General features: G+C 38.5%; 2 protein-coding genes across 3 annotated transcripts in view; both read left to right on the top strand.

The window, feature by feature from the left end:
• The first annotated feature begins 5,149 nt into the window (after positions 1-5,149).
• Positions 5,150-11,337, top strand: utp25 (UTP25 small subunit processor component). Of its 2 annotated transcripts, none has more exons than XM_084391234.1 (13): positions 5,150-5,298; positions 5,402-5,441; positions 6,224-6,410; positions 6,505-6,741; positions 6,920-7,008; positions 7,302-7,500; positions 7,602-7,795; positions 8,199-8,415; positions 9,056-9,258; positions 9,429-9,611; positions 9,871-9,980; positions 10,175-10,420; positions 10,870-11,337. In XM_084391234.1, the coding sequence occupies exons 1-13, from the start codon at positions 5,198-5,200 to the stop codon at positions 11,126-11,128; spliced, it is 2,265 nt and encodes a 754-aa protein (XP_084247360.1). In that variant the 5' UTR covers positions 5,150-5,197; the 3' UTR covers positions 11,129-11,337. The 2 variants fall into 2 exon arrangements, with proteins under 2 accessions (XP_084247360.1, XP_084247359.1); XM_084391233.1 differs by having other exon boundaries at positions 6,502-6,741.
• A 7,563-nt stretch (positions 11,338-18,900) lies between these two features.
• syt14a (synaptotagmin XIVa) overlaps positions 18,901-25,140 on the top strand; it is a 47,018-nt gene continuing 40,778 nt past the window's right edge. Inside the window, exon 1 of the mRNA XM_084390907.1 lies at positions 18,901-18,925. Within this exon, the coding sequence (XP_084247033.1) occupies positions 18,913-18,925 (13 nt within the window). The 5' untranslated portion in view covers positions 18,901-18,912. The remainder of the gene's footprint in view (positions 18,926-25,140) is intronic.

Here is a 25,140-nt window from a genome sequence, read left to right as displayed (position 1 = left end):
CATATCCATCGGAAAATCTTACAAAAACCCCAAAAGTCAAAATGACTTCAGTTACAGTCAGGTATTTATCATGTTTTTCACTTTAGAATACTGATCCAAATAATTAGTAGTTCCTTTAGAAGGATGTAGTAACACTTGAGTCATTACTACTGGGTTACCATTACCTTTTATTATAAATTATGCATAATTCATGTTAATTATGAACATGTAGAAGTTCTCTGGGAGGTATGAAAAAAATAGTTACTGATTAGCTAATAATGAACTACCACATTAAACTGAGCGCTATTACTTACTAATTTGTTAATCAGAGTTTCCTCTTAGTTAATAGTAGTTACTAGAATGTTAATAGTGCATTACTCATTTGTTCCTGTGTAGTTATTCATTAACGAAGGAATAGTATTCTAAAATGTTACCAATATAATTTGTGAGTGTGTTCCACAGAAGAAAGTATGCAGGTTTAAAACTACATGAGGGTTAGTAAATGATGACCAGTCTCACTTTCTGAGTGAACCATCCCTTTTAAAATGAGATGCACAGTAAATCATTTTTCTATCATTTAAAATCAGGCACAGAATAGTCTTCGGTCTCTTGTGAACCTAATGTACTCAAGACGAATAAGTGAACGTTTTTCTTTAACATGTCCTTCCATCTGTTCCCTCAGGCCTGCTTTCCCAGGGAAATATGAAGAAGGGAACGAAAATAAAGTGAAATGAAAAACAGAAGAATAAAAGAGCTACAGCTCGGAGAGCTCAACACAAACTGTTCCTACTGAGCTGCTACACGGCCTACTGTTCTACCACCTCAGGACACTGAGAGAGAGAAAGAGGGCAAGAGAGGAGAGGAGGAAAGAGACCCCGACAAGGACATGCCGATTCCACCCAAGAGAACAACGCTGGAAGAAAGAAAAGCGAATAAGAGATTGGATGACAGAGTTCCAGCAGAGAAAATAAATGAAGAATTTAGGTAGAGTGTTGACTTTTTACTCAACAAGTTCTTGGTTAGAAATAAAGAGGGAATGGACAAAAAAAGGAGGGAGACCAGAAGCAGAGTTTATATTGATGTAGTGAAACGATACTGTGTGTGTATGCAAGAGATTAAGTATGTGGTTTCTGTGCCACTAGCGACACCAAACGGACCTGCAAAAATAATGACTGTTTTCAAACAAGTTTCCCACTCAATATAAATGGATGGCCCCACCCTAAACTCATGCCATTGGTTGAGTCACAGGGCTGGTTGGAATTCTCTAAAAAAACAAACAAACAAAAAAAAACAGACATGTTTTGAAAGAATTTAGAGAAGTCAGCCAAACTATGGTGTATTTATGGTGTATAGTCCTCTTTGACACCAAGGCTCCCACTGTTCACAACAATATTGAAGGATTAAAATAAGTAACTACAATAGTTATAATTAAAATTACTTAAATTTGTTTTTAGAATTCCAGAAGTTTGGAGGTGAATAAAAAGAAGAAACATCTTGATTTTAAGTCATTTTAGGTCATCTTGAGGCCCCCTTGGAAGTTTGCTAAGGTCCCCTAGTGGGCCCCGGACCCTGGTTGATTCCACTGCTTTAAAGTAAGGTTCACAAACAGAAATACAATAAAAAAAAAATATTTCTAAAAACCTTTTAAAAGTTGGATCGGTTTGCAATTTGTTGAGAATTTTCTACTTGTCTTAAACAGGTGCATTCAGATGGAATAGTGTAATGAGGTGGAGTGTATCAGGAAGCTTCAAGCCTCATTCCACAGAGTCAAGGAAACACAAACCATTAGACAACACTGTCTTTCAGAAACCAGACAATACCCTTTTCATCAGTGAACAATGTGTGTCTGCACATATTTACTGAACGGCAGGCACGCCTCTGCAGGTAAACTGCATTTTCTTTTTCTTTTTTTGACATCCCGTTGGCAGCTTCCATATCATTCAAGTCTCTGTCCGTTATTGCAACACTTGGCACAATTCAAATAAAAAACATTATAAAAAAAAAGATGCTTATATATTTGCAGGTGAAACTTGTTTATGTTCTTAATACTTGAACTGTTGTGAGATTTCCTTCAGACGACAAACTGACACTGTTGTAATTCTCAGAGGCGCTTTAAATGCTAGAATAATTTCAGTTTATGTCTTTGTGAGAACTAGTGGGCTCCAGAGACGGTATACATGTTAACGTTAGCACTCTGAGGACAGTCCATGGTACATTCCTGCCCTTGAGATTCATTCAATGCAAAGTTTCAGAACATTTGTATGAAAGCTGTAACGCATGCAGACACAAAGGAGTGAATTAGTTCTAATCATAAAGTTGTCATCGCCGGCTTTGGAATGTTCCGGGTTGCTGTGGGCATTAAGTGTGAACCTTCACTCATTTAGACAGATTACATTCCATCTGTGGTTAACAGACTATCTAAACAAATACTAACAGGTGAAGTAATTTAATAAAAATGTGCGCACACACCAAAACACACAGTTTACTTAGCTTTAGCTAATCTAATTAGGGTCACACCATCATTTATGTTTTTACATTTTATTTATTGCATTCCAATTGAGGACATCCTTGACATACAATCTCTCTCTCTCTCTCTCTCTCTCTCTCTCTCTCTCTCTCTAGAAATGTTTCCTTGCTAAAGATGCATTAGCATTAGCCCTGAGTTCAGGTCACTGTTTACTGAAACCCCAGGTGTGGGATCTCAGTCGGACATTTAGGCACAGTCCCAGCGCGACTTTCTTCAACGCATGTCAGCCAACTGACTTCACAAGCGCAAAACGTCCAACAACAACAACATACAAAGATTTTATATATCACCCTATGCTTACGTTACCGTCTACATCGTCTGTTTGCTGCTATCCTGCCCCTAGTCTACCCCATATCACATGTATTGCGCTGCCTTCCATCTTTAGCCCACTATCTGCCCCATGCTAACACATAAGCCACTATCTGCCCCAGGCTGAGTGTTTCTGTAAAACTAACTCTGCTGCCAATTATTGGCGAAAGGCTGTTTCATTTTGATGTGGGTAATTTAACAAGAGTCCCGTAAACGTCTGCATTTTTCTTTCAGAGTGCTGTAGTTTTGTCTCTCATTTCTTTAACAAGCTGGAAAACACTTCAAGAGGAATCAGACTCCAACACATGCAAACCAGCTGCAACAGGTCAACACAAATGATCAACAACGGGATTTGAGTGTGTTGGATCCTTTACTGAACAGAATAAAGATTTTCTGTTTAAAAAATGAAGCCGTTCCGTTAAGTTGGAAATTGGATAAATATTTGCTCAATTAAATGCAATTTGGGCAAGTAAGTGCTATTGATATGTGTGTGTAATTATCGTAATCTGAGAATGTTTCTATAATTGTGCAATTAATTTGATGCCAGTTTTGGAACAGGCAGAGAATATTCTGAACACTGCTCTTGCACTTCTAATGAAAATTAATGCTGCTTTATCCTCCCGTCTCACCAACATAAAGCACTTGCCTGTTAGAAGAGGTTTTATTAAATGGAAACAAGTGTGGGTATCTGCAGGTAGGAGTAATGGGCTTGTCGAAAGGTAGGGGCGTGGAGAAAAGCCTTTAGAATTGGTTGTGAAAGGGTAGGGTTAGGGCAGGGGTGTCCAAACTCGGTCCTGGAGGGCCACTGTCCTGCAGAGTTTAGCCCCAACTTGCCTCAACACACCTGCCTGGAAGTTTCTAGTGTGTCGAGTAAGAGCTGGTTCCGGTGTGTTTTATTGGGGTTGGAGGCTTGGAGATAAACTCTGCAGGACAGTGGCCCTCCAGGAGCAGGATTGGACACCCCTGGGTTAAGGGTTAGTTTCTGTATTATTCATGTCATAGAACTAAATGTGAACAATTCATCTGCACATATGTTTAATATCTGTTGCTACTTCCTTTTCATTTCAACTTTAACTGCTGCAGCCAGATCATTTACATAGTGGCCTGGTTTCACAGACAGGGCTTAGATTAAGCCAGGATTAGGCATATACGTCTTACTTCAGTTAGGACATTTATGTAGCTTATAGTAGTGCAAACCACTATTCGACATCACATTACATGAGATACATTTAAGGGAACATTTAGCAAATAAATACAAAACAAGTTGCCTTTTGTTGCACATACAAAGCTTTATCACAGGAAGTGGTCACGAGACTCTCGGCCTACAGTAGATCGGCTGCGCTTCGTCTCTTTGGGACGGCGTTTTCGGTGGTGTTCACGGACACTCACCTCGCCTTCACGCTGGCACCCAACCGTGTTTTTCTAACCTTTGGTGTGTTTATGACTCACCCCTGAGCCGAGATGTGTGTGGTTCATTTGTTTCACTCCCCTTGTTTTCACTGGCCTCCAGCCCTGCTGTTATTCATAGGCACCCTAATCACCAGCGGGGAATATGCTTTATAATCACAGACCACATGTTCTCAGAGGCTGGGGGGGGGGGGGGAGGAGGGTCTCTCAGGGAGAATTAAATAAATAAATATATAAATAACTTTTAAAAAATGTCTCCGTATTTGGTAACCACACATCTGTTTTCATTGAATGTTATGGAACAATTTTCAATGATCAAATCAATTACATACATTCTTACACACGCTCCGGCCAAGATATTTTCGGCTGCAGTCGAGTTAACGCACATCAAACATCAGTTCTGCTCTGATTCTGATGAACACCCGATACGTCTGCTGCACCTGAACGGATGGTGAGATCCATTCCTCCACGCCTGCAGTGTTTGTAATTAGTTAAAGCTGTGTGACGCACAGCCGGAGGAAAAGTCTGATTCGTTGACTCTTAGGGGAATGATAGAGCATTTTAAAGGCACTAATCATATTGTGGCAGAACATCTACTAACGTAACAGTGAGAAAATCTCAAAATGAGGTGAAAGATAAACCAATGATATGAATCTTTTGCTTTGACAGGTGCTCTAAAACATCATTGAATCAAGCCCATGAGTGCTTGTCTTATTCCTTTGTGTGCAGTAATCCGGTCTGTGTTTGTGGAAACAATTACACTTTAGAAATGATAAAACCTATTATTAAAATGTTGGTTTGAATTTTTTTATTATTATTATATTATTCAACAAAGAATATTTGCAATCTTGCTTTCTTTCTCGCTCTGCTACCTTTATTCCAAGCCGACAGGTGGCGACAGAGTGTGGCGACACAATAACTATCCGTGAAGAAAACACAAGCGCGAGTTACACACGTGTGTGTAGAACAGAAAACATGGGTAAAAGAAGGCGAGGAAAACAAGAGGTTACCAATTTAACTAAGAAACAGAAGAAACATCTAAAAGAATTTGGAGAACAGCACCCTTTTCACGATAAGTAAGTATCGCAATGTGTTGTTCTAAAAAAAGTACGTCTACAGTACAAGTTAGCAATCAAGTTAGCTTCAAGTACTCATACTCATAATTGTTTTGCTTTTTAGTGTTGTTGATAGACCGGAGAAGACTGAGATTTTGCGCTTGGTAAGTAATGATAGACTAGTATTCTTTCATCTTGAGTGGTGACTGACTTGATCCTGCGAGTCAAACATCCTCCTTCATATTCTAGTTAATGAGCAGCATTTGACAGCAGATGGTGAATCTGAATGCATGTACACGACGAGTAACATTACATAAAGGAGAAAAGGGGAGAATAAAATATGTTTGGCTAGATCTGACAAATGAAAGCCCATTTCCGCCACGTAAGAAAAAAAACAAAACATGCTTTGGTCCATCATCTTAAAGGGATAACGTTAGTTCAGCCCCAAATGAAAATGTTGTCAATACTTAAGTTACCCTAGAGTTGTTCCAAACTTGTATGAGTTTCTTTCTTCTGTTGAACACAAAAGAATATATTTTAAAGAATGTTGGTAACTAGATACTTGACGGTAGCCTTTGACTTCCATTGTAGAAAAAAAACATAAAAGTCAATGGGGTCCATTAACTCTAATGTTCATAAAGGTTTGAAACAAGATGAGGGTGAGTAAATTATGACAATTTTTGGGTGAACTATCCCTTTAACTATGACATTAATCGAAGTCGTTATGGTTTTTTTTTTTCTCCAATATCGACTTTTTATAATTATGTTATAATTATGACTTACAAAAGCATTATTATTTTCCTTATGTGGAGAAATGGGTTTGCATAGATAAGGGAAGCTGTCCCTGGTTAAATCGTAATAGTTGGCTGCTCAGGTTGAAGTTCTGATCTTCTTGTTAAAATGGCATGTTTTGTTTGAAACCATCAAATTAAAAGAGTTTCTGCAGCCTAACAGGCCACAGCGCCGTGAACCTGACAGTGAGGAAGACAGTGATAGAGAGCAGCAGTCTGCTTATCAGAAACTGCTGTCCACCATGATCCAAGGGGCCGATGACAACAGTGAAGATGAAGAAAGTGAAGATGAGGATGATGGAGAGGAGGTTGAAGATGAGAATGATGGAGAGGAGGTTGAAGGTAAAGTCTCTCACTTTATTATATTTGTTATTAATTGCGGTGCTTCGTCTGAAAGAGTCTAATGGGCCTGTTATTAAAAATCATTCTCAAGTAGGAGAGAGTGGTGAAGAAGAAGAAGAGGAGGAGGAGGAGAAGAAGGAGGAAGGTGATGATGCTGAGGAGGGTGAAACACCTGATGATTCACAAGATAGAGAACAACCTGAAAAGACAAATGGCGATATAGAAGAGAATATGGAGGGAGAGTTTACAGATAAGCAGAATGAAGCAGCGTTCTGTTTGGAGACCAACCTGCCTGCAGAAGAAGAGGAAAACATGGGAGAACAGGAGCAAGGTGAGACATTCCCATGATTCTTCACTGCAGCTCTTTAAATTCTGACCGGAGATCATTAATAATTGTTAGTGATGTGGGATTTATTGTTTTGTAAACTCTTAAGTCTAGTACTCAAGATGGCTTGACAAGTTGAAAACCTAGGCCCAACTATGCCTCTGTGACTCTCTGGTTGTTGTAGACATGTTTGTGAAGCACCAGGAGATCGAACTGAGTGAAGAGGAAGTAGGCCGAATCTCGCAAGGATCAAAGATCAAGACTCAGGTTAAGGTATGCCAGTCATCAGTTTTTATTTGCTGCTTTGATTACATATATATATTACAGTGTGTATACCGTGTGTGATTTGCTGCTCAATAAACATTTCTTCTTATAATGTTTCGTTGCTTAATGTTTTTGTGAAACAACACAAAATTCATAAGAACAGCATTTTTTTTTTTTATTGAAATCTTTTGTTACATTATAAATATCTTTACTGTCACTTTTGATGAATTTAAAGTGACCCTTACTGACCCCAAAAAGAACTGTAAAATGTCACCAATATTTCCTTTCTTCTCCCCCTCCAGTGGCCAAAGCTAGGTGTTCTGCAATGTGTGTGTCCACTGGAACGTTTTAAAGCCGTGGGGCAGCCCTCATCTGCCCCTCTTCCACCCATTCACAAAACCCTGGAGGCAAATTGGCGCTTGTTAAACCAGCCCTTCGGACCTGAAGGAGGCGCTGTGACAGATGTCACAGAGCTACAGAAGGAATTGCTTGGGCTCATGGGTAGCAAAATCTAAATAATTTATACTCCACACATCCTAATTTTTAAAATAACACTTTGCTGGGTTTTTTTTGTAATCATCTCCCATATTTTGTTTTTACAGGTACTTACAGGGATGTATATTTTACAAACCGCTCTCCTTTGAGGGAGGCTAAGGAAGTACGGAGTGCGTACTGTCTTCATGTGCTGAACCACGTGTTAAAGGCAAACACTCGTGTGCTTAGAAATAATGCCAAGTTGAAGGAAACTAAAGATGTGAATGAGGATTTTCGGGATCAGGGCTTAACTAGACCAAAGGTACCACTGTCTTCAGATTTATACCACCAGTGTGTTGTGTATTGATTGACGGAATTTTCTGTCATTTATGAAACAACGCTTCCCAGCCATTGACAATTTTCCAGCAATCCATGTTTTCACTGTTATATGATATGGCCACTATGACGAATCTTCTGAAAGAGTACAGAATTTCCGGATCAAAAAATCAGGCTTTGCTTTTTCTTTTGATATATTGCATGTTTAGATATTCACATAACAAAATATTCTGGGGGACATGAAATTTTGTGAAAAATATAGTTGAAAGTTGATAAATGAAAGTTAAAAGTAGGTTGGTTTTCAATCCGTTTTAGATAACTTGTTTACATGAATAAAATAGCTTTAAATCAGCCAACCACAATCTCATAATTAACTCTCCATCTTCTAGGTTTTGATTCTGGTGCCGTTCAGAGATGGAGCGCTGCGAGTGGTCCAGACCTTCATAACACTATTGGAGCCCAAAGGCAAGAAGATGGACGCCAGTAACAAGAAGCGATTCAAGGAAGAGTTTGGAGAGGAGTCAGGTGAAAGGCCATCTAACCTGCACAGACCTGACGACTATCATGCCATCTTTTCTGGAAATGTGGATGACCATTTCAGGATAGGTACAAGAACCGAAAATCTTAAACTATAATGTACCATGTTTGTTTATGTTTGAATGTTAGAGTACTAAACCCTAACCAAATATGCAGAGACACACAAACACAATGAGTTTTTTCCTTTAAAAATGTAAGAAAAACAACTATAGTATACTTTTAAATGTCACATCTATCAAGCCTGTGTAACTCTCAAACCTAAGGTTTTATTTGAATAAACTTAGGCCTGGTTCCACAGACAAGGTTTAGATCAAGCCAAGATTAGGCATTAGTTTGATAGGACTCTTACAAACATGCCTTAGAAAATAACAACTGATGTGCATCTTGAGACAAAACAATGGTACTGACATATTTTAAGATGTGTTAGTGGAAGTTGCTTTCAGTTAAAACAGCTCAAACATGCATTTTAGTCTGGGACTAGCTTAAGCCTTGTCTGTGAAACCGGAGGATATGGTATTAAATATAATGCTGGATCAAGCCAATATTTAAAGTTTCCCTTTGGTTCCGCTGGTGACACAAAAATTACGTAATTCACTTTTAACCCCTGATGCAATTAGAATGAAGAGTTTAACTTTATTCACCTTTGTTTCACCTCTTAAATGTATCCTTTTATTGTGCATAATGTTCATTCTTCTCTCTGTGTGGGCAGGTTTGTCGATCATGAAGCGTAGCATGCGTCTCTATTCTCCGTTCTACTCCTCTGACATTATCATTGCGTCTCCACTGGGTCTGCGCACAGTTCTGGGTGTCGACGGTGATAAGAAGAGAGACTTTGACTTCCTGTCTTCGATCGAACTTCTGATTGTGGATCAGGCGGATGTGTTCCTCATGCAGAACTGGGAACACTTGCTGGTGGGTTTCAGTTTTCCAAAAGTTCTTATTAGTTTTCATTTAAATGTTAGATTTAAATAATTGCATTGTTGTCTGTTAACCGAGTTATAATATATATGCATTTTATATTTGCTGTCAAATGAGCTTTTGGCTTCTACTTAATTTCCCATGATCCTTTGTGTGTGTTGCAGCATGTGTTGAAGCATTTGAATCTGCAGCCGCTGGACTCTCACGGTGTTGATTTCTCTCGTGTGCGCATGTGGAATCTGAACAACTGGGCGGCACATTACAGACAGACGCTGGTGTTCAGTGCCATACAAGAGCCTCAGATCACCAACATCCTTACCAAACACTGCCACAACTACAGGGGCCAGGTGCACAAACAAACACCCTGACAATTGTTCATATTTTGAACTATTTGTATTTTTGGGCAGCTAATCTGATTGCCTCCGGTCTTAGGGTTGTTTTACATCATTGCTGAACTCATACAATATCTTTATATAAGTAGATGCACGTTCTCTTAGATGCATGAACTAATAAAATATAAGCCCTGAATGGAATGTTAGGTGCTTTGGATAAAGACATCTGCATAATGCATAAATGTTAGATAAATAATGTTCTTCCTTCTCTCAGGTGTGCAGTAAAACCATTCCAAAGGTGGGCTCAATCTGTCAGGTTCTCGTGCAGCTACCGCATGTATTCCAGATGTTCCACTCTGACAGCTTCATGGACCAGGACGCCAGGTTAGAGACGGCTGCTGTTTTTCATTCTGAGCACTAGAGGGCGTCAGTTTGCAGAGGAACCTCTTAGAGAAAACTTTAGTGTTATAGTTATGATGTGATTGTTACATATGTTACATACATTTTATTGTCGATCGACCTATGATGTTTGAGAATTATTTGCAAATATTTTAACTACGTTACCCATGATTCTTTAGGTTCCAGTTCTTTGTGGATAAGATCCTGCCCCAGTACAGAGACTCTGTTATGTCCCACACTTTCATCTATGTGCCTTCGTACTTTGATTTTGTTCGCCTGCGAAACTACCTGAAGAAAGAAGACGTCAGTTTCGCCAGTATCAGCGAGTACTCTCAGAGATCAGAGGTGTCTCGAGCACGACATTACTTCCAGACTGGAGAAAAACAGTTTATGCTCTTCTCTGAGAGATTCCACTTCTACAAGAGGTGTGTGTTTGTATTATCATTTGCATACTTTATACACATTATAGTTCAAAATTTTGATCAAAGATATTTTTTTTGAAAAAAATTAATACTTTATTTAGCAAGGATACTTTAAATTGATCAAAAGTGATGGTACAGACATTTATAATGCTGCAAAAAATCTTTTGCATTTTGTATTCATCATAGAACAATTAGAGTTTCCACAAAAATATTATGCTGCACAACTGAAAATAAGAAATGTTTATTAAGCAGCAAATCAACCTATTAGAATGATTTCTGAAGGATCATGTGACACTGAATTTTCAGCAGCAGTTGCTCCAGTCTTCAGCTTTGCCAACACAGAAATAAATTGCATTTCAAAATGTATTCTAGAAAAATTGTTTTAGATTGTAAAATATTTCACTATATTTGTTTTTTGATTTATTTTAATTGTATTATTCTCTTTCTCTCAGGTACACTATCAAGGGCATCCATAACCTGATCTTCTACGGGTTGCCCGCATACCCTCACTTCTACACTGAAGTGTGTAATATGCTTCAGGCTGGTGTTAGAGAGGGTGGTGGTTCTGTCAGCTTCACCTGCACGGCCCTGTACTCCCGATATGACACGCACCGGCTGGCTGCCATCGCCGGGGCCGACCGCGCCGCTCAGATGCTCCAGTCCAAAAAACCAGTGCACCTTTTCATCACAGGGGAGGAGAAAAACACATGAAGGGGGACTGTGAAAATCTAATGTGACATTTTTTACCTTTCAGAGAAAGAACATAATCCGTGTTCGCTTTAATGCACAGAAAGATGTTTTCCCTTCAATCCCCCTAAAATTAATTCATAAGACTGAATGTAATGATGATGTTCTCATGTCCTTTTGTGTTTTTTTTTTTGTTAATATAAAGTCTTCCTTGGCTGTAGTCACAGCCTAGACCATTGGCTCCCAGTGTGTATTAATGTGTGCCAGTATTAATGCCAGCGATTGAGACTAGTTGAAGTGTCACCTGTCCTTTTAGAAAAGTGCTGTGTTGTTACGGTCTTACTTTGATCACGTACTGTGCATGAGTTTTATATCCTAACATCCAAGAACTAAACGTTTGGTTTATTGAACGTTGTGAAGTGTGCCAAGCAACTCGCGCTGACATGTGCTCTTCAAGAGAGATTAGGATTAAATCTCCTTTGAAGTTAGTACTGAATTATGGCAAATGTCATCTAAATTTTAGAATGGGGTAAACAATTAAATATCAAATATCAGCTGATACTGACACAAAAAAAGCCAGTATCGGCTGATATGTTGCCAATATGTGACCCTGGATTACAAAACCAGTCACAAGTAGTAGCACAGGTATATTTGTGGCAATAGCCAACAATACATTGTATGGGCCAAAATTATCGATTTTTCTTTTATGCCAAAAATCATTAGGATATTAAGTAAAGATCATGTTCCGTGAAGATATTTTGTAAATTTCCTACAGCAAATATATCAAACATTTATTTTTGTGAGTGAATGCAGCACAATCGCACACATAAATGGACAACTTTAAAGGCGATTTTCTCAATGTTTCGATTTTTTTTTTGCAGCCTCAGATTCCAGATTTTCAAATGGTTTTATCTCGGCCAAATATTGCCCTATCCTAACAAACCATACACCAATGGAAAGATTATTTATTCAGCTTTCGGATGATGTACAACTCTCAATTGTAAAAAAAAATTACCCATGTGACTGGTTTTGTGGTCCAGGGTCACATATATTCAATAGTAATTGTACATTATAAAGTATTTAATAAGATTTCAGACTGTATGTAATAACATTTTTCCATAGTGTTTTTATGAATTTATAGCTGTCATGGAGTGTGACAGTTTAATGAAATTTAATTATGTATATATGTTCTGGTCCTGTAATTAAAGAATTTTTTTATTAGGGATGCTTAAAATTGAAAACAGTAAAGTCAATTATGATGGTACAAAAGAGTTCCGTTTCAGATAAATGCTGTTTTTATCACTCTTTCCACATAAATATTTAGCAGCATAACTGTTCAACATGACTGGACTAATGGTTGCTGAAAATTCAACTTTACCATCAGAGGAATAAGTACTATTTTAAAATGCATTAAAATAGAAAACCGTTTGAATTGTAATAATACTTCACAATATTTACAGTAATTTATAAATGCAGCATTTGTGAGCATAAGTGAATTCGTTCAAAAACAAAACAAACTTTTTTTTTATTAATAATACAAAAAAGCCACTGCTTGTAGTTGTTGGGCCACTAAAATAAAGTGGGCAAAATGCTTAATATGAAAATTTGTGCAATCTGTATCCAATAATTACTGTTGAGTGTAGCAAACACAATATATAAATATAATATATTCAAAAAAATAGATCATAATCTCTGCTTTTAATTGTGGCTTGTTAAATGACATGAGCATGAGTTCACCTCTAATGATCACACTGGAAATGACTGTGATTCATCTAATTACCTCCTGATGTGATCGTTTGGTTGTCAAACATTCTAACTCCCCGGTGATCAGATGCACTCTTCTGTTTCTGCTTTCTTTACTTAGCTATTGTTCTGTTTCTGTCTCTTCATTTGAAAAATGGAGCAGCTGTTTGGTTGCACAAACAAGCTCTCTCTCTCTCTCTCTATAGCTACCACACGTATACACTCACATGTCATGAATAATAAAAGAACTGAGTGTGTGAGTTGTTTGGTTAAGGTCAAACAACTGTATCAAACAAAACCATTGATCCATCCTACAAAACACATAATCGTGCTGTGATGCTTTCTGAATCCTCTCAAAACTCCATTGGGATTCATATGCTGGCCTCTGACCTCTCTCACAGCTAAAACATTTTTTCTGCTTAGCTTGCATATTAATATACTGTATAATTTTATAACTACAGAATCTGAGGAATTGTATCAGAATAAACCCTCATATGTTGCATGGATGCAAGGAAGTACTCTGTGTTAGCTTTTTCATTGAGTGGTATGTTATGAAATATTAAATGGTAAAGCTGGTGTTTTAGGTGCTTTAGCTAAGGCTGCGTATTGTTGCATACAAACGTGGAAGACGTGTGCGTATCTTTGTAAGTCTGGTGTGTGTGTGCCCACCTCTGCTTCTGAGCCTCATTGTTCTGTATTTAGAGTTTTGGGGATTGTTCATGGGTGTTTTTAAGAAAAATATTTCATACAAGAATTCTCCATGTTGTCACATCAGAAAAGCTTTTATTCCTCTCCTATGGTGCAATTTCAGTCATATTTTTAATTTTAACAGTAACTTTAAATATTTGTGCATCTAATTTCAATCAGGCAGATTGTGCAAGGAGGAATAGATGACTTGTGAAAACAGACCTGACCAGTGAAGGTGAACTTTTTTCTCAATTGCGCACACGCTTGTTCTGCATCTGTGTGAAACACTCCATCTTTCTCCTGTGTGTCCAGCCTTTCTTGTGTGGTTTTTTTTTTTTTTGTAGTCTGTTGCCTTGGAAACTCCTCTGTGCTCCCATCATGACTCCTGTGTCTGTGTGTAGTGAGAGAGTGAAAGCTCTGACCTGTGTTTGGAGCTCTGCCCATCAGGTGGTAGGTATCAGGAGCACATTTTTCTTTTCACCTGTACTTAGACTGTAGTGTTTAATCATGTTGCATTTTGCATTATACAACAGCTCTGGTCCTCAAATCTGATTGGCCTAGCTAGCGGTGTTCCAAGAGCACTGATATAACAGACAAACAGCACTCGAATTTTTCATTGTTTATATCACTCGGCTGGTCTGTCTATAGGCTATGCGTTCCAGACCAGTGTTGGTATTGTTAACTAAAACTAAAAATAGTTTTCGTTAATGGAAATAAAGCTGAAATATAAAGTGTAAGGTGAAAAACAAACTTAAAAGTTGAAGTACTAAAATTACTCAAACTAAACCATGAAGCTAAGAAGCTAAAAAGCTGAAAAAGGCTAAATTAAAATATAAGAAATATAAAAATCACCTGATTTATCCATGCACATCATTATTTTTTTAATTCATGTGCACTCGTAATCATATAGATAGATAGATAGATAGCTCTGAGATCCAATTTTCATTGGCGGAGCAAAAACAGTGTAACACGGTTACACGGTTGTGTAAAATAATTATGGTCTGACTCTGAATATATATGATTTTTGGAACAGCACTCATGCTCCTCTGATTTTGTAAGCATGTAACAACGTTTAAATTAAGCTATAATCAACATAAATAGTGTACTATTTCTTGCTTTCTTCATTATTTGACATGTAAGATCAGGTGGTAAGCTCCTGTGTAAATTGATAGTCACTTAAGGTTTTCTCTGTTAGAAAGCCCTCCAAAGTGAAGCTGACTAGAGAGAATGTCTCTAAAACAGACTGTTCTGTTTTCTGAAAGGTTATCGTTTTCCCTGAAGAACTCAAGTAACTCGTCTCACTGACAGAAACAGACATGGTTGGGAGGCACATCCCTTCCCGGTTTACAAGCCCTGGGTTCTGTTCCCAAAAAAAGCAAAGATCAGATTTTTCTTGCAGTTAAACATATATAGAATGTTGTTAATGAATTTTTTTTAAGAAAAGATGCTGTTAGCCATTTCATCAGTACGTTTTCATCTCTCCCAGAGAAAAGACCAGAGAGCTGTATTGATTTGTCTGAAGTCAGATCAATCTTCCTCTTCATCTCTTCCTGAAACTGAAAGGGTTAATAGGTGTCTGAGTGTTTCTATGACAACACAGATGAGACTGATGAGCGCAACCATTTGGAAGAGGCTCTCAGTTCAGAATCCAAAAATAACCGCACACAAAACAAACCTAAAGAGATGGCAAGGGAGGAAGAGGAGGTCAATTATTGATAGACAAAATTCTGCCCAGACATCTAAACCATCCCAGTCTGATAACCTCTCACACTGACTGCAACTCAGCTGTTACTTTTAGACTAAAATAGATCTTGATGGTAATCTGCATCCAGCTTGGCATTTCCTTAATGCACAAAGAAGACAGGTTTCTCTCTAAAAGTTTCGCCCTGAACAGGTTTTCATTACCTGTATAACACAGTTTTGAATTAGAATTTTCCTTACTAAAATGTATTTGTATACAATAAGATGCATATTCTTTATAAAATTACTTTTATCAACAGATGAAAAAAGAAATGTCTTACATATGGATGCTAGATATATCATGTTTAAACATACAGAGGATAAGATGTTGCATCCCTTTGTTAGCAGTGCTGGTTGTTGAAGCAACTCCATGGAGAACAGTTGAGGGGAGGATGATAGAGGAGTTCTCAAGTGGGCACCCTCCTTCTTTGACATTTCACTGATGAGCCCATGACGCCTCCAGAGGGCTCAACGGCAAATTCTGGTGTCCCAGAATCACCCCATCCGTTTACTTCCATGCCACTAAGTTACTTTTGGCCCTAGCTAGAGTCTTGCTTTTTCATCCATAGCCACTATACTTCTTTCTGCTACCCCCAACAAGGCTTTGGTGGAAAGCTGAAGCTCTGACCTCTAATCCCCAGGTCTCTGAGGAGTCTGGTGGTTGATGCCGTCACAAAGCCTCTACATCCAACCTCCACAGGGTACACTTCGGTGCTTCAGCTGTCATGCAGAGCCTTAGCAGCTAGCTCTGCGTAGCACAAATGCTCAAGTTCAACAATATACACCACCTTGAGTGACGAGGACCAGAGCACCAAGCCAGGCCTTAAGGTGGCATCGGCAATCTTTAAAGGAAATGCCAGCTGTTTGCTGATGTCAACCAGCATCTCCCAGTCACAGGCTAAGTAGAGCTGGCCTCGCTCTAGTGATGGGGAGACACTTCTGGTTGCCTTGACCCCCTCTTGGATGAGAGCAATTGCCTGTACAGGGTTCATTACTTGAGGTGAAAGGGAATTTGCGTATTTTGTTTACTTTCCAGGATGGAGGCAAGGCTCTTATAAGAGCTTGGTTGAGAACTCACCAAGTATACTGTCCCTATGTGAGACTCACCTTACGAGCTGTAAGTATATGTTTGAAGGAGGCTGGTAATCAACAAAGGTCACACTCTGGGTCTTCGCCCAGCCACTGATAATGATTGGCCGGTGTTGGATAGATGTCATATTTAGCTCTGATGGTTAAAGCTCAACTGACTGACTTCCAACACCCACAAATCCTTTCAGGTTCCTCTTCTCCACTCCTTTCCACTTTGTTCATTTCCCCTGCTTGCCAAATGAGACTGCCTTGGCCCACTGTTCAGCCTCATCATGACAGTACTTCCTCTGCCACCATCTTCTTTCGCCATGAGGCTTGTTAGGCACCAGGTACAGTTTTGCCTAAATACATATACAAAATACATATTTTGGGGATAGTTTGATTTTATGATCCATTAGATCCATTGATTTTATGTGTTGGGATCATTATCTATTTTTGCAGTTAGCTAGTGGAGGTGTGCCTGTGTGTCCTTGCATTTGCATTATTAACAGTCAAATGGAGAATAAATAGACAGATGGTAGCAGTCAAAACCCATTATTCCAATTTAAACCCAGAGAGAAAGAGGTATCCAAATTATTTAGTCATTTATATGTCTCTTAATTGTCAGTAACATTTCTGTGATGTTATAGCTTCGAGAATTAGAGTAGATGACCTCATACACATCATTAAGCCTCAGTCCCCGGCTCCAGTTAACACTGAAAGTTTTTTGTTCCTATTTTTAGGCTGGTATTTAATGTAAAATGGACAGGAAAGACTGAGGGGTCCAATGAGCAGATACAAAAGAGGATAGGAAATGATGGTATAGATGGAGAGAGACACTGATGGGGAACTGTTATTTCTAGCATGATGGCACGTTCTTGTGTTCTTAACCAGAACAATGGGCACATGGCAACAGCTGGTAACCATGGCGACTTTTAAGGTAGCCGGATGGGATTATGATTACGATAACAGTGCCAATACTGTCAGTTTCATATCTTATGAAATCCTTTTTGGTATTTCAGACACATTGTGTTTTTCTTTCGACGCTCTGAAAGGACAAAGCTGATTTCCCAAATGTGTTTCTCACCCTCTCCCTTTCATCGTTTCTCCAGTAAGTGCTCTGAATGGCTTCCGGTACTTTCAGAAATCTAATGACATCCCAGTTGACAGGAAATACACAAGCACTTCTCTCAGAGCAGAGTAAAAAGACAGAGAAGACAGAGAAAGCCCAGTTTACAACAAATAATACAGTTATCAGTGTTGAACAATGTCTCACAAATTGGACATGGTTATATAATCATATTAGGTGCTAGAAGATATATATATATATATATATATATATATGCAAAAGCCTCTAAGTGCCATCTGAAATTTTCTTCTAGAATGATCAGAAGTTCAGTAATTTCACTTAAATGACAACTAATAGGTCATTTTCATTGCCATTTAAGTGAAATTATTGAACTTATTGAATATACGAGCTTGATAAAAATGATCATTCTAGAAGAAAATTTCAGATGGCACTTAGAGGCTTTTGCATCTGAACTCTTCATATATACATTTTTAACTTCAAAATGTCTCTAAATCATTTTCAAAACAATGTGGAACAATATAGAGCCTGTGAGTATATAAAGCTGTGTATTGACATGCTTTTGAATGCAGATGCTTTCTAAAGGTCATTGTCATTAGGCTAGATGCCTGCTGTTTGGCTATGAATTTTTTAAAAGCCCAGGAGAGCTGGTAGGAATATTGAATATAAACCAGCATTGCTAATATTTGTTGCAATTCATATTTGCTCTGTGCTCAAAGCAGAAAGAGTTAATATAGTACTAGAATCAGAGTATGTCCTGTCCAAAACTATGATATACTGACTACATTATCCCTATTAATAGACAGCTACTGGATGGATGGATGGATGGATGGATGGATAGTGTCAGGTGTGTTTGAATGATCTAAGTTTATACATTCTATATTCTTGCCATGGCCAATGGTTAATATTTCGCTAAATACTGTGATTAACAAATCAGAATCAAGTATTTCATAGAGCGGTATTAAAAATAATACAAATGTTATCATAAAATATTTTTGATATTTGCTCTTACACTCACAATTAACAAGCAGAAAACGTACACAATATAACATAATAAACGTAATAAATCTCTTGCCGTGCCTTGTATAATATTCCACCATTTAGGCCTAGGCTACTCGTTTAAACAAGACAAACTTTGACATATAAATTAGATTGATCGAAATAAAGTTATATATATATATATATATTTATATAATATAAACTTTATTTCGATCAATCTAATATATATATATATATATATATATATATATACCGTTAGCTAACGCATAATTTTGGTTTTCGACTGCTGTTTTCTAATTCATCCCATCCTTAAGCATTAATATTTGAAAGGGGCTCAGCAGCAACCCAGCATAGACTTTTTTTTATTTTTTATTCCAGAATGTACCATTTGATGCGCGTCCCCATCTCCTCCCCCTGCGCACTGGAGCGGTCGAGCCCACCCCGTCTTAAGCGCGCGCCATGGTTCAGTCCAGACCAGAACATCATGGCGATAGATGGTAAGTAGGCCAATACCGCTCTCCCTCTCTCTCAAACTCTATTCTCTTTTCAAACCTCCGCGCGCTTCTGTGCGCGCAGTGGATAAATTCGAATGTTTTCCCGCTGGTTGTGGCATTGAGTGTTTTTGTGTGTTGGGACGCTAGTGGTAAAGTTTGTGTGTTGTATGAAGTGAAGTGATTGTGGTGCTGAAAGAACAGCTCCCGCACTGGCGACTCCCTGATCAACTCACATCGCTATTTGATGGTTTCTTTCACTATATTGTGCGAGAGAACCGGCGCTCTCAGCAGGTGCCCGTCTCTTCATTGAGGAAATCTGGTGGTTTCACTTCTACATTGGCAGAGTGCCGCCGTGTGTGATGTAACTCGGAGATATTATAGAAACCGTGCCTCTTCTAAAGTCACTGTTCAGTGTTTTAGTGTTATTTGACACACTCATACAGGTTGCTCGAAGAGTCGCGCGATGTCTATTTATTTAGCAGAGATTTTCTCGCTGAAGGTTTACGTCGGTCTCTAATCTTTGCACTTAAGCAGAATTGTCTGTTTGCATAAGTAGGCTACTAATTGTAACGTATTCATTTCATTGCGTTCTGTTTCTTAATTGCCTTCACATCGAGAAAAATTGAAAAAGCATTTTTTTTTTTTTTTTATCTATGTAGTAGCCTATTGCATGTAGGCGGTGTGTGTAATGTCAGTTGGCTCAAGTTTATGAAAATGTTCTTTTGTATTTAAAGACTGTTTCTCTCTGTGAGACTGGGCTTCTTTTTTTTTTCTTTTTTTTTCTTTTCTTTTTTTTTTGCAAGCCAGTACCAACACACCCACACACACATCCTCCACACCAGAAGAGATGGAATTATGTCGTATTGAATGTGCGGTGCTTACAGTTAATTTATATTGTGCTGGTTAAGAGAGATTGGTAACATTTTAACTTGATTTAAAAAATTCAGTTAATTTAACATGATTTAGAAATTAGATCTGCATGCACATTATCTTTGCTCTAAATGTTTAGTAGGATTTGGAAGGAATCGGGCGGATCTAGAAAAATATTTATGGGGTGACGAGAGGGGGGCAGGAATTTTTGAGGGGTGGCAACATATGGCAGACGTATATATACTGAACTTAATCACAGTTAAATTGCCCATAACTTTTAATTTGTTGCTGCCTGCCAACAGGGGTGGCAAGGCTTTCTTTTAGGGTGGCATCCTAGGCCACCCCGGTAGATCCGCCCCTGGAAGGAATGCAAATAGATTTTTTTGTGTTTTTTTTTTTTTAATGGGTATTTTAGCTGATAAAAGAACCACACAAAAAAAAAAAACAAAAAAAAAAAAACATTATTAACTGGTTTAACTAGCAAAATGGGCCATCAGGTAAAGTGGGACAAATGGTAGTTTCATGGTTGATTGCCTTTTAAATATGTACATTGTCAAGTTTTACATCTAACTGATCTAAACGAGTACATGGAGAATCAGATATGATCGCCTGTGAGGTGCACTTTTTGAGTGCATTGACCTAATTTGAAAAAAAAAAAAACAGTTTTCATAGGATAAAATTGCTTGAAATATGTTATTGAAATTGCAGCAAGCGCATTTTCTTTATCAATATGAAATCACTGTCCCATTTTTGCTGATGATCTGTCCAAGTTAACCTGGAAAAATGAAAACACTGAAAAATGGTGCATGTGTTTTATCATTGTCACATAGAAGTTACATAAAAGATATTTTTGTGCTGAGAGTAAAAAGCTTTTATCAGTGCTCCATTGAAAGTCTATTTTACATTGTTCACCCTAAAGAAAAACAACAAATTCTGACATTCGACAGGAACTGAACTACGCTTTTGTCTTCATAGTTGTGATGTCAGATGCATGTCATATCTCGACCTTACCCGATATTAATGTGTGTAGTTACAATGATAAACAATACCTAAACAGCACTGCATCCAGGGTTCATGCCTTTTGCCAGAAATCAGGAAATCTGTAAGAAAGTGTAAAGGGGAAAAATTGCAGATGTGTGTGTCATGTAGAGATCCCATAAACACTGTGATGCTTACAAGGGCCGGTTATTCTGCATTATACTGCAGGTCAGTTAACCATATTGACACATTTACATCCAAACAGACCGATTCTGCCTCAGGACAATCAGATACTTTATATCTCATCTCCTCTCCCCTCTCAAATGTTTACAGCACTTCACTGCTGTTCTGCAGAGCATAAAACCCAAAATCATGCTGGCATAACAAAAGCGCTGCACATCAAGCAGGATGCTTATAAGGAAGAATAGGATGCAAAAGAGGCTGTTGAGTATTTGTTTAACTGTTATCACTTCAGTGAAGTGTGTGGCCCCTGAAAGAGCTCTAGCTTTTGTTCTTTTCTCTTTGGTTCCCATGAATCTCTTGAATGTAAAAACTCTTTACACTGTTTATGGCAAACATCTGGTGTGCGTTGTTGTGAGGTTGTATTTGCAGAGTAAGTTGTTTACTTTTCTAGATAAATGCTGTAAGGAAGAGAACTTGATGGCCGACGTAATGGATTTTGAAAACATGGTGCATTAATTTCACATGTCACTTGCAGCCTTTTGTTTCACACGAAGGACGAATTTGGAATGTACTGGGAAGTAATTCAACCATAGCCAAAAGAAGGCACTTTATCATCAACTCTGACAGGTGAATTTCAAACTCTGATGGATCTCTGTAATAGATGACCTTTAAAAGCCTCAAATGATGCATGCATTTTATTTCATCTGAAGGTGGATGAGTCTCACTGCTCACCAGTTCATCGTCTCATCAGTTATTTGGCTCACCATTAGAGTGTTGCCTCATTTTACCTGTACACGAGAAAATTAGCTTGTCTAAATCTGACAACACGTTTTACAAGAGATGTCATTTCAGAGCGCTGGAGGCAACTTAATCTCAGCTCCTTCAGCTCCATTGCTAATCACATTAAATAGCTGTCATTTCCTGTTAACACCAGAGTGACTGTGTCAACAAAAAAATAATGGATATAATTATTAAAATAATATGTGCATTTTTAGATCTGCTACAGTATCTGGTTTCTACTTCTCTGCAGAGGTATTTGATGGTTTTCTTTACTTATTTACACTGGTTGGTTGAAATTAAGCGCTGGCAGGTCACGTGACTCTCAGCTGATCCACGTCTACCTATAGGAATACGATGCCTATCACTGTATACATATATAAGCTCCTTCAGTATTATCAGCAGCTATCGCGTTCTCAGGTGCGAATTACCCTCCTCCATCCTCAGCTCCTCCTCTCGTCAGTCAGGATTTGGCCTTCTGAGTGCCCTTTGAATCAGAATAAATTTACCCTAAGGGGGGTTATTGCTGCTCTCCCTGCATGCTCTTATCCATGCTAGGCTGCATGGATGCGCATGGAGTTCTTGCCCAGAACAGAACCTAACCGCCAATCCTAACTGTATGCTAACTGTCAATCGTATTTGACGATAGCGGTCCTGACAGAAATCTGGTTTAGAACTGGTTAACAACCGTGTAGAATCAGTAGAGATGTTCTGTGTATTCTGTTTTCCATTAAGTTCCTTTGACATTTCGATAATAACTGCCTTTGTGTTCCAACGTTCCGAATTAGTCATAAGATTTTTGAGTGACATGATGGTAAATGATGACAAATTTTTCATTTTAATGCAAAGGGATCTGTGGAAGATGTGACTCGATTGGATAAATCAAATTAAGATACCCTAGTTTTCTTTTTTCTTTTGTAATATACACTACCATTCAAAATATGGTTGAATGTTTTTGAAAGAAGTTTCTAATGCTTACTAAGGCTGCATTTATTTGATCAAAACTACTGTAGAAACTGTGCCGCTTAATATTTTGTGTAAGCAGTGATACATTACAATAAAAAGTAATAAAAGAACACTTATTTGAAATGTTTTTTTTGTTACATAAATGTTTTTATTGTCACTTTTGACCAATTTAATGTGCATCCTTGCTATTTTTTTTCTTCTAAAAAATGTAATTAAATCTTTTTTAATGGTACTGTAGAAATAATAATTTGACTTAATTACCAAAAGGAATTTTTTAAAGTACCAAAACTTTTTTTTAAAGTTGCATTCAAAATCAACTTGGCTCAAAATTCTGAGGGGGCGCATTTGAATGGGCATGATGCTGGATAGATCTCTTATACCAAACAGGCTGTATAATATCTTTAATTTCTCTCTCTGGTTCTTTCCTGCTGCCCGTGGGATGTTGATGTCTCTGCTTGGCCAACTGTGGTTTACTTTAAACCCCTCTTTTCCCAAAGAGAATCTTATATTTCCAGCAGTACACGTTATGATTTGCATTTTTTGTTTCACACCAAATATAAGCTGGGACAGAGATTGGTCTTGTGCATTTTGCCCACTTGGGTCCCACTTAGTACCAAGTGCCATCCTATATGAAATCTATCTGGGCAATTAACATGGGGCCATTATGGAACCCACGGACAATCAGAGCCCATTTTTCAGCCTATTTCAAACCCACATGGGCCCCATATACAAATGTCGGCAGGGTTAAGCTGGGACTGAGATGGGTCTTGTGCATTTTGCCCACTTGGGCCCCACCTAGTACCAAGTGCAATCCTACATGAAATCTATATGGGCAATTAACATGGGGCCATTATGGAACCCGCGGACAATCCCATACAGAGCCCATTTTTCAGCCCATTTCAAACCCACATGGGCCCCACATACAAATGTCTACTGGGTTAAAGCTGGGACAGAGATGGGTCTTGTGCATTTTGCCCACTTGGGCCCCACCTAGTACCAAGTGCAATCCTACATGAAATCCATCTGGGCAATTAACATGGGGCCATTATGGAACCCGCGGACAATCCTACATGGGGCCCATTTTTCAGCCCATTTCATACTCATATGGGCCCCACATACAAATGTTGGCTGGGATGCAACATCAAATTTCACCTTTTCAACACTAATTGATTAAAACTAAAAGAAATGCAAAATGAAAAACTGACAAAACTTGCCTGTACTATGCCTGTAGTGTAGACGGACATTTACATACAAACCCACACGCTGGTCTTTAGGGGCATCTTTGTGCATGAAATCGACTGCGTCAGCTGCAGCGCAGTCCTCAAGAGTCTGACTTCTGCAGGGTCTGTTTTCATGACTCAGATTTGTGCAGACCGGTCACGAACCCGATCCAATGCAAAGTCTGATTGCAGAGTGTGGAGTTGGTGAAGTCCCAGCAGAGTCCAGTCGCCAAAACACACCCACAGAGCCCCACTCCTTCTCCCAAAGGCAGCGGAGGACTCCAGAGAGCGCAGGTGTAGGGCCGTAATTTCTGTGTAGTGTTGGTCTACTGGGCGCTGATTGAGAGAGCTCTTTATATTTTATCAAGAAGAAAGCAAACAAGAAATTTCGATGAGTTTCATCTTTTTTCTCTCTTTTGATGTTTCCAGATTAGCAGAGTGAACGTCACTCACAGATTACGAGATTTAATTGTCTAATCAATAAATCATCTGTGAAATCAAGTGGACTGTAATAAGTGTTATTTAAACTAGCTGAGCTTAACGTTTGATTTACAACTCTTCACAGGACCGTAAGCAGCCTGGAGGAGTTTGTGCGGTGGAGGCGTATGCCAGCAATCACAATCTTCTCTTTAATCGGTTTGGGACTTGAGATCTAGTGCAGATTTTAAGACGTGTTTGCAAATGCCCATTAGCTTTAATGTTTCTTGACTTAAATTGCTTCTCTCTCCCTTGAGGAAGAGAGAGACAGAGAGAGCAAGAGAGAGAGAGCGAGTGAGTGAGTAAGAAAGAAAAGGAGAGAAATGTAGACTGTAGTGAATAGGATCTACCTTAGAGGACCAAACTGTTAATTGCGGCGTTGTGTGTCAGACTGGCAATGTGTGTGCAGGAGAGAGAGAAAGAGTGAGACTCTTTAGGGCAAAGTTGTCTCTTCTCTGTCTGGTTATCAGTCTGGGTCACTGTTAGTCAAGACAGCTACATGTAACCGATGCTGGAACCTTCAACACAACCACAGAACAGAAAGAGAAAAGTCTTGCAAAGAAAGATGGTTTTAATATTCAGACCATCATAGCTTTTATTGCTTTAACAGTTCAATAAATTGCAATACTGAGTTTTATTTTAATGAAAATGGTTCCAAACGAAGCCACAGCAGAATTAATCGTTGTGCGTTTCTGAGGATCACACAATAGTGGCTTTCTGCATGAATCAGTAATTATGAACAAATTG

The sequence above is a fragment of the Rutilus rutilus genome (genome assembly GCF_951802725.1).
Source record: "Rutilus rutilus genome assembly, chromosome: 20".
In the NCBI taxonomy this organism is placed as follows: domain Eukaryota; kingdom Metazoa; phylum Chordata; class Actinopteri; order Cypriniformes; family Leuciscidae; genus Rutilus; species Rutilus rutilus.
Note: the sequence above shows the minus strand (reverse complement) of the source record. Positions and strands in the feature narration are given on the sequence as shown.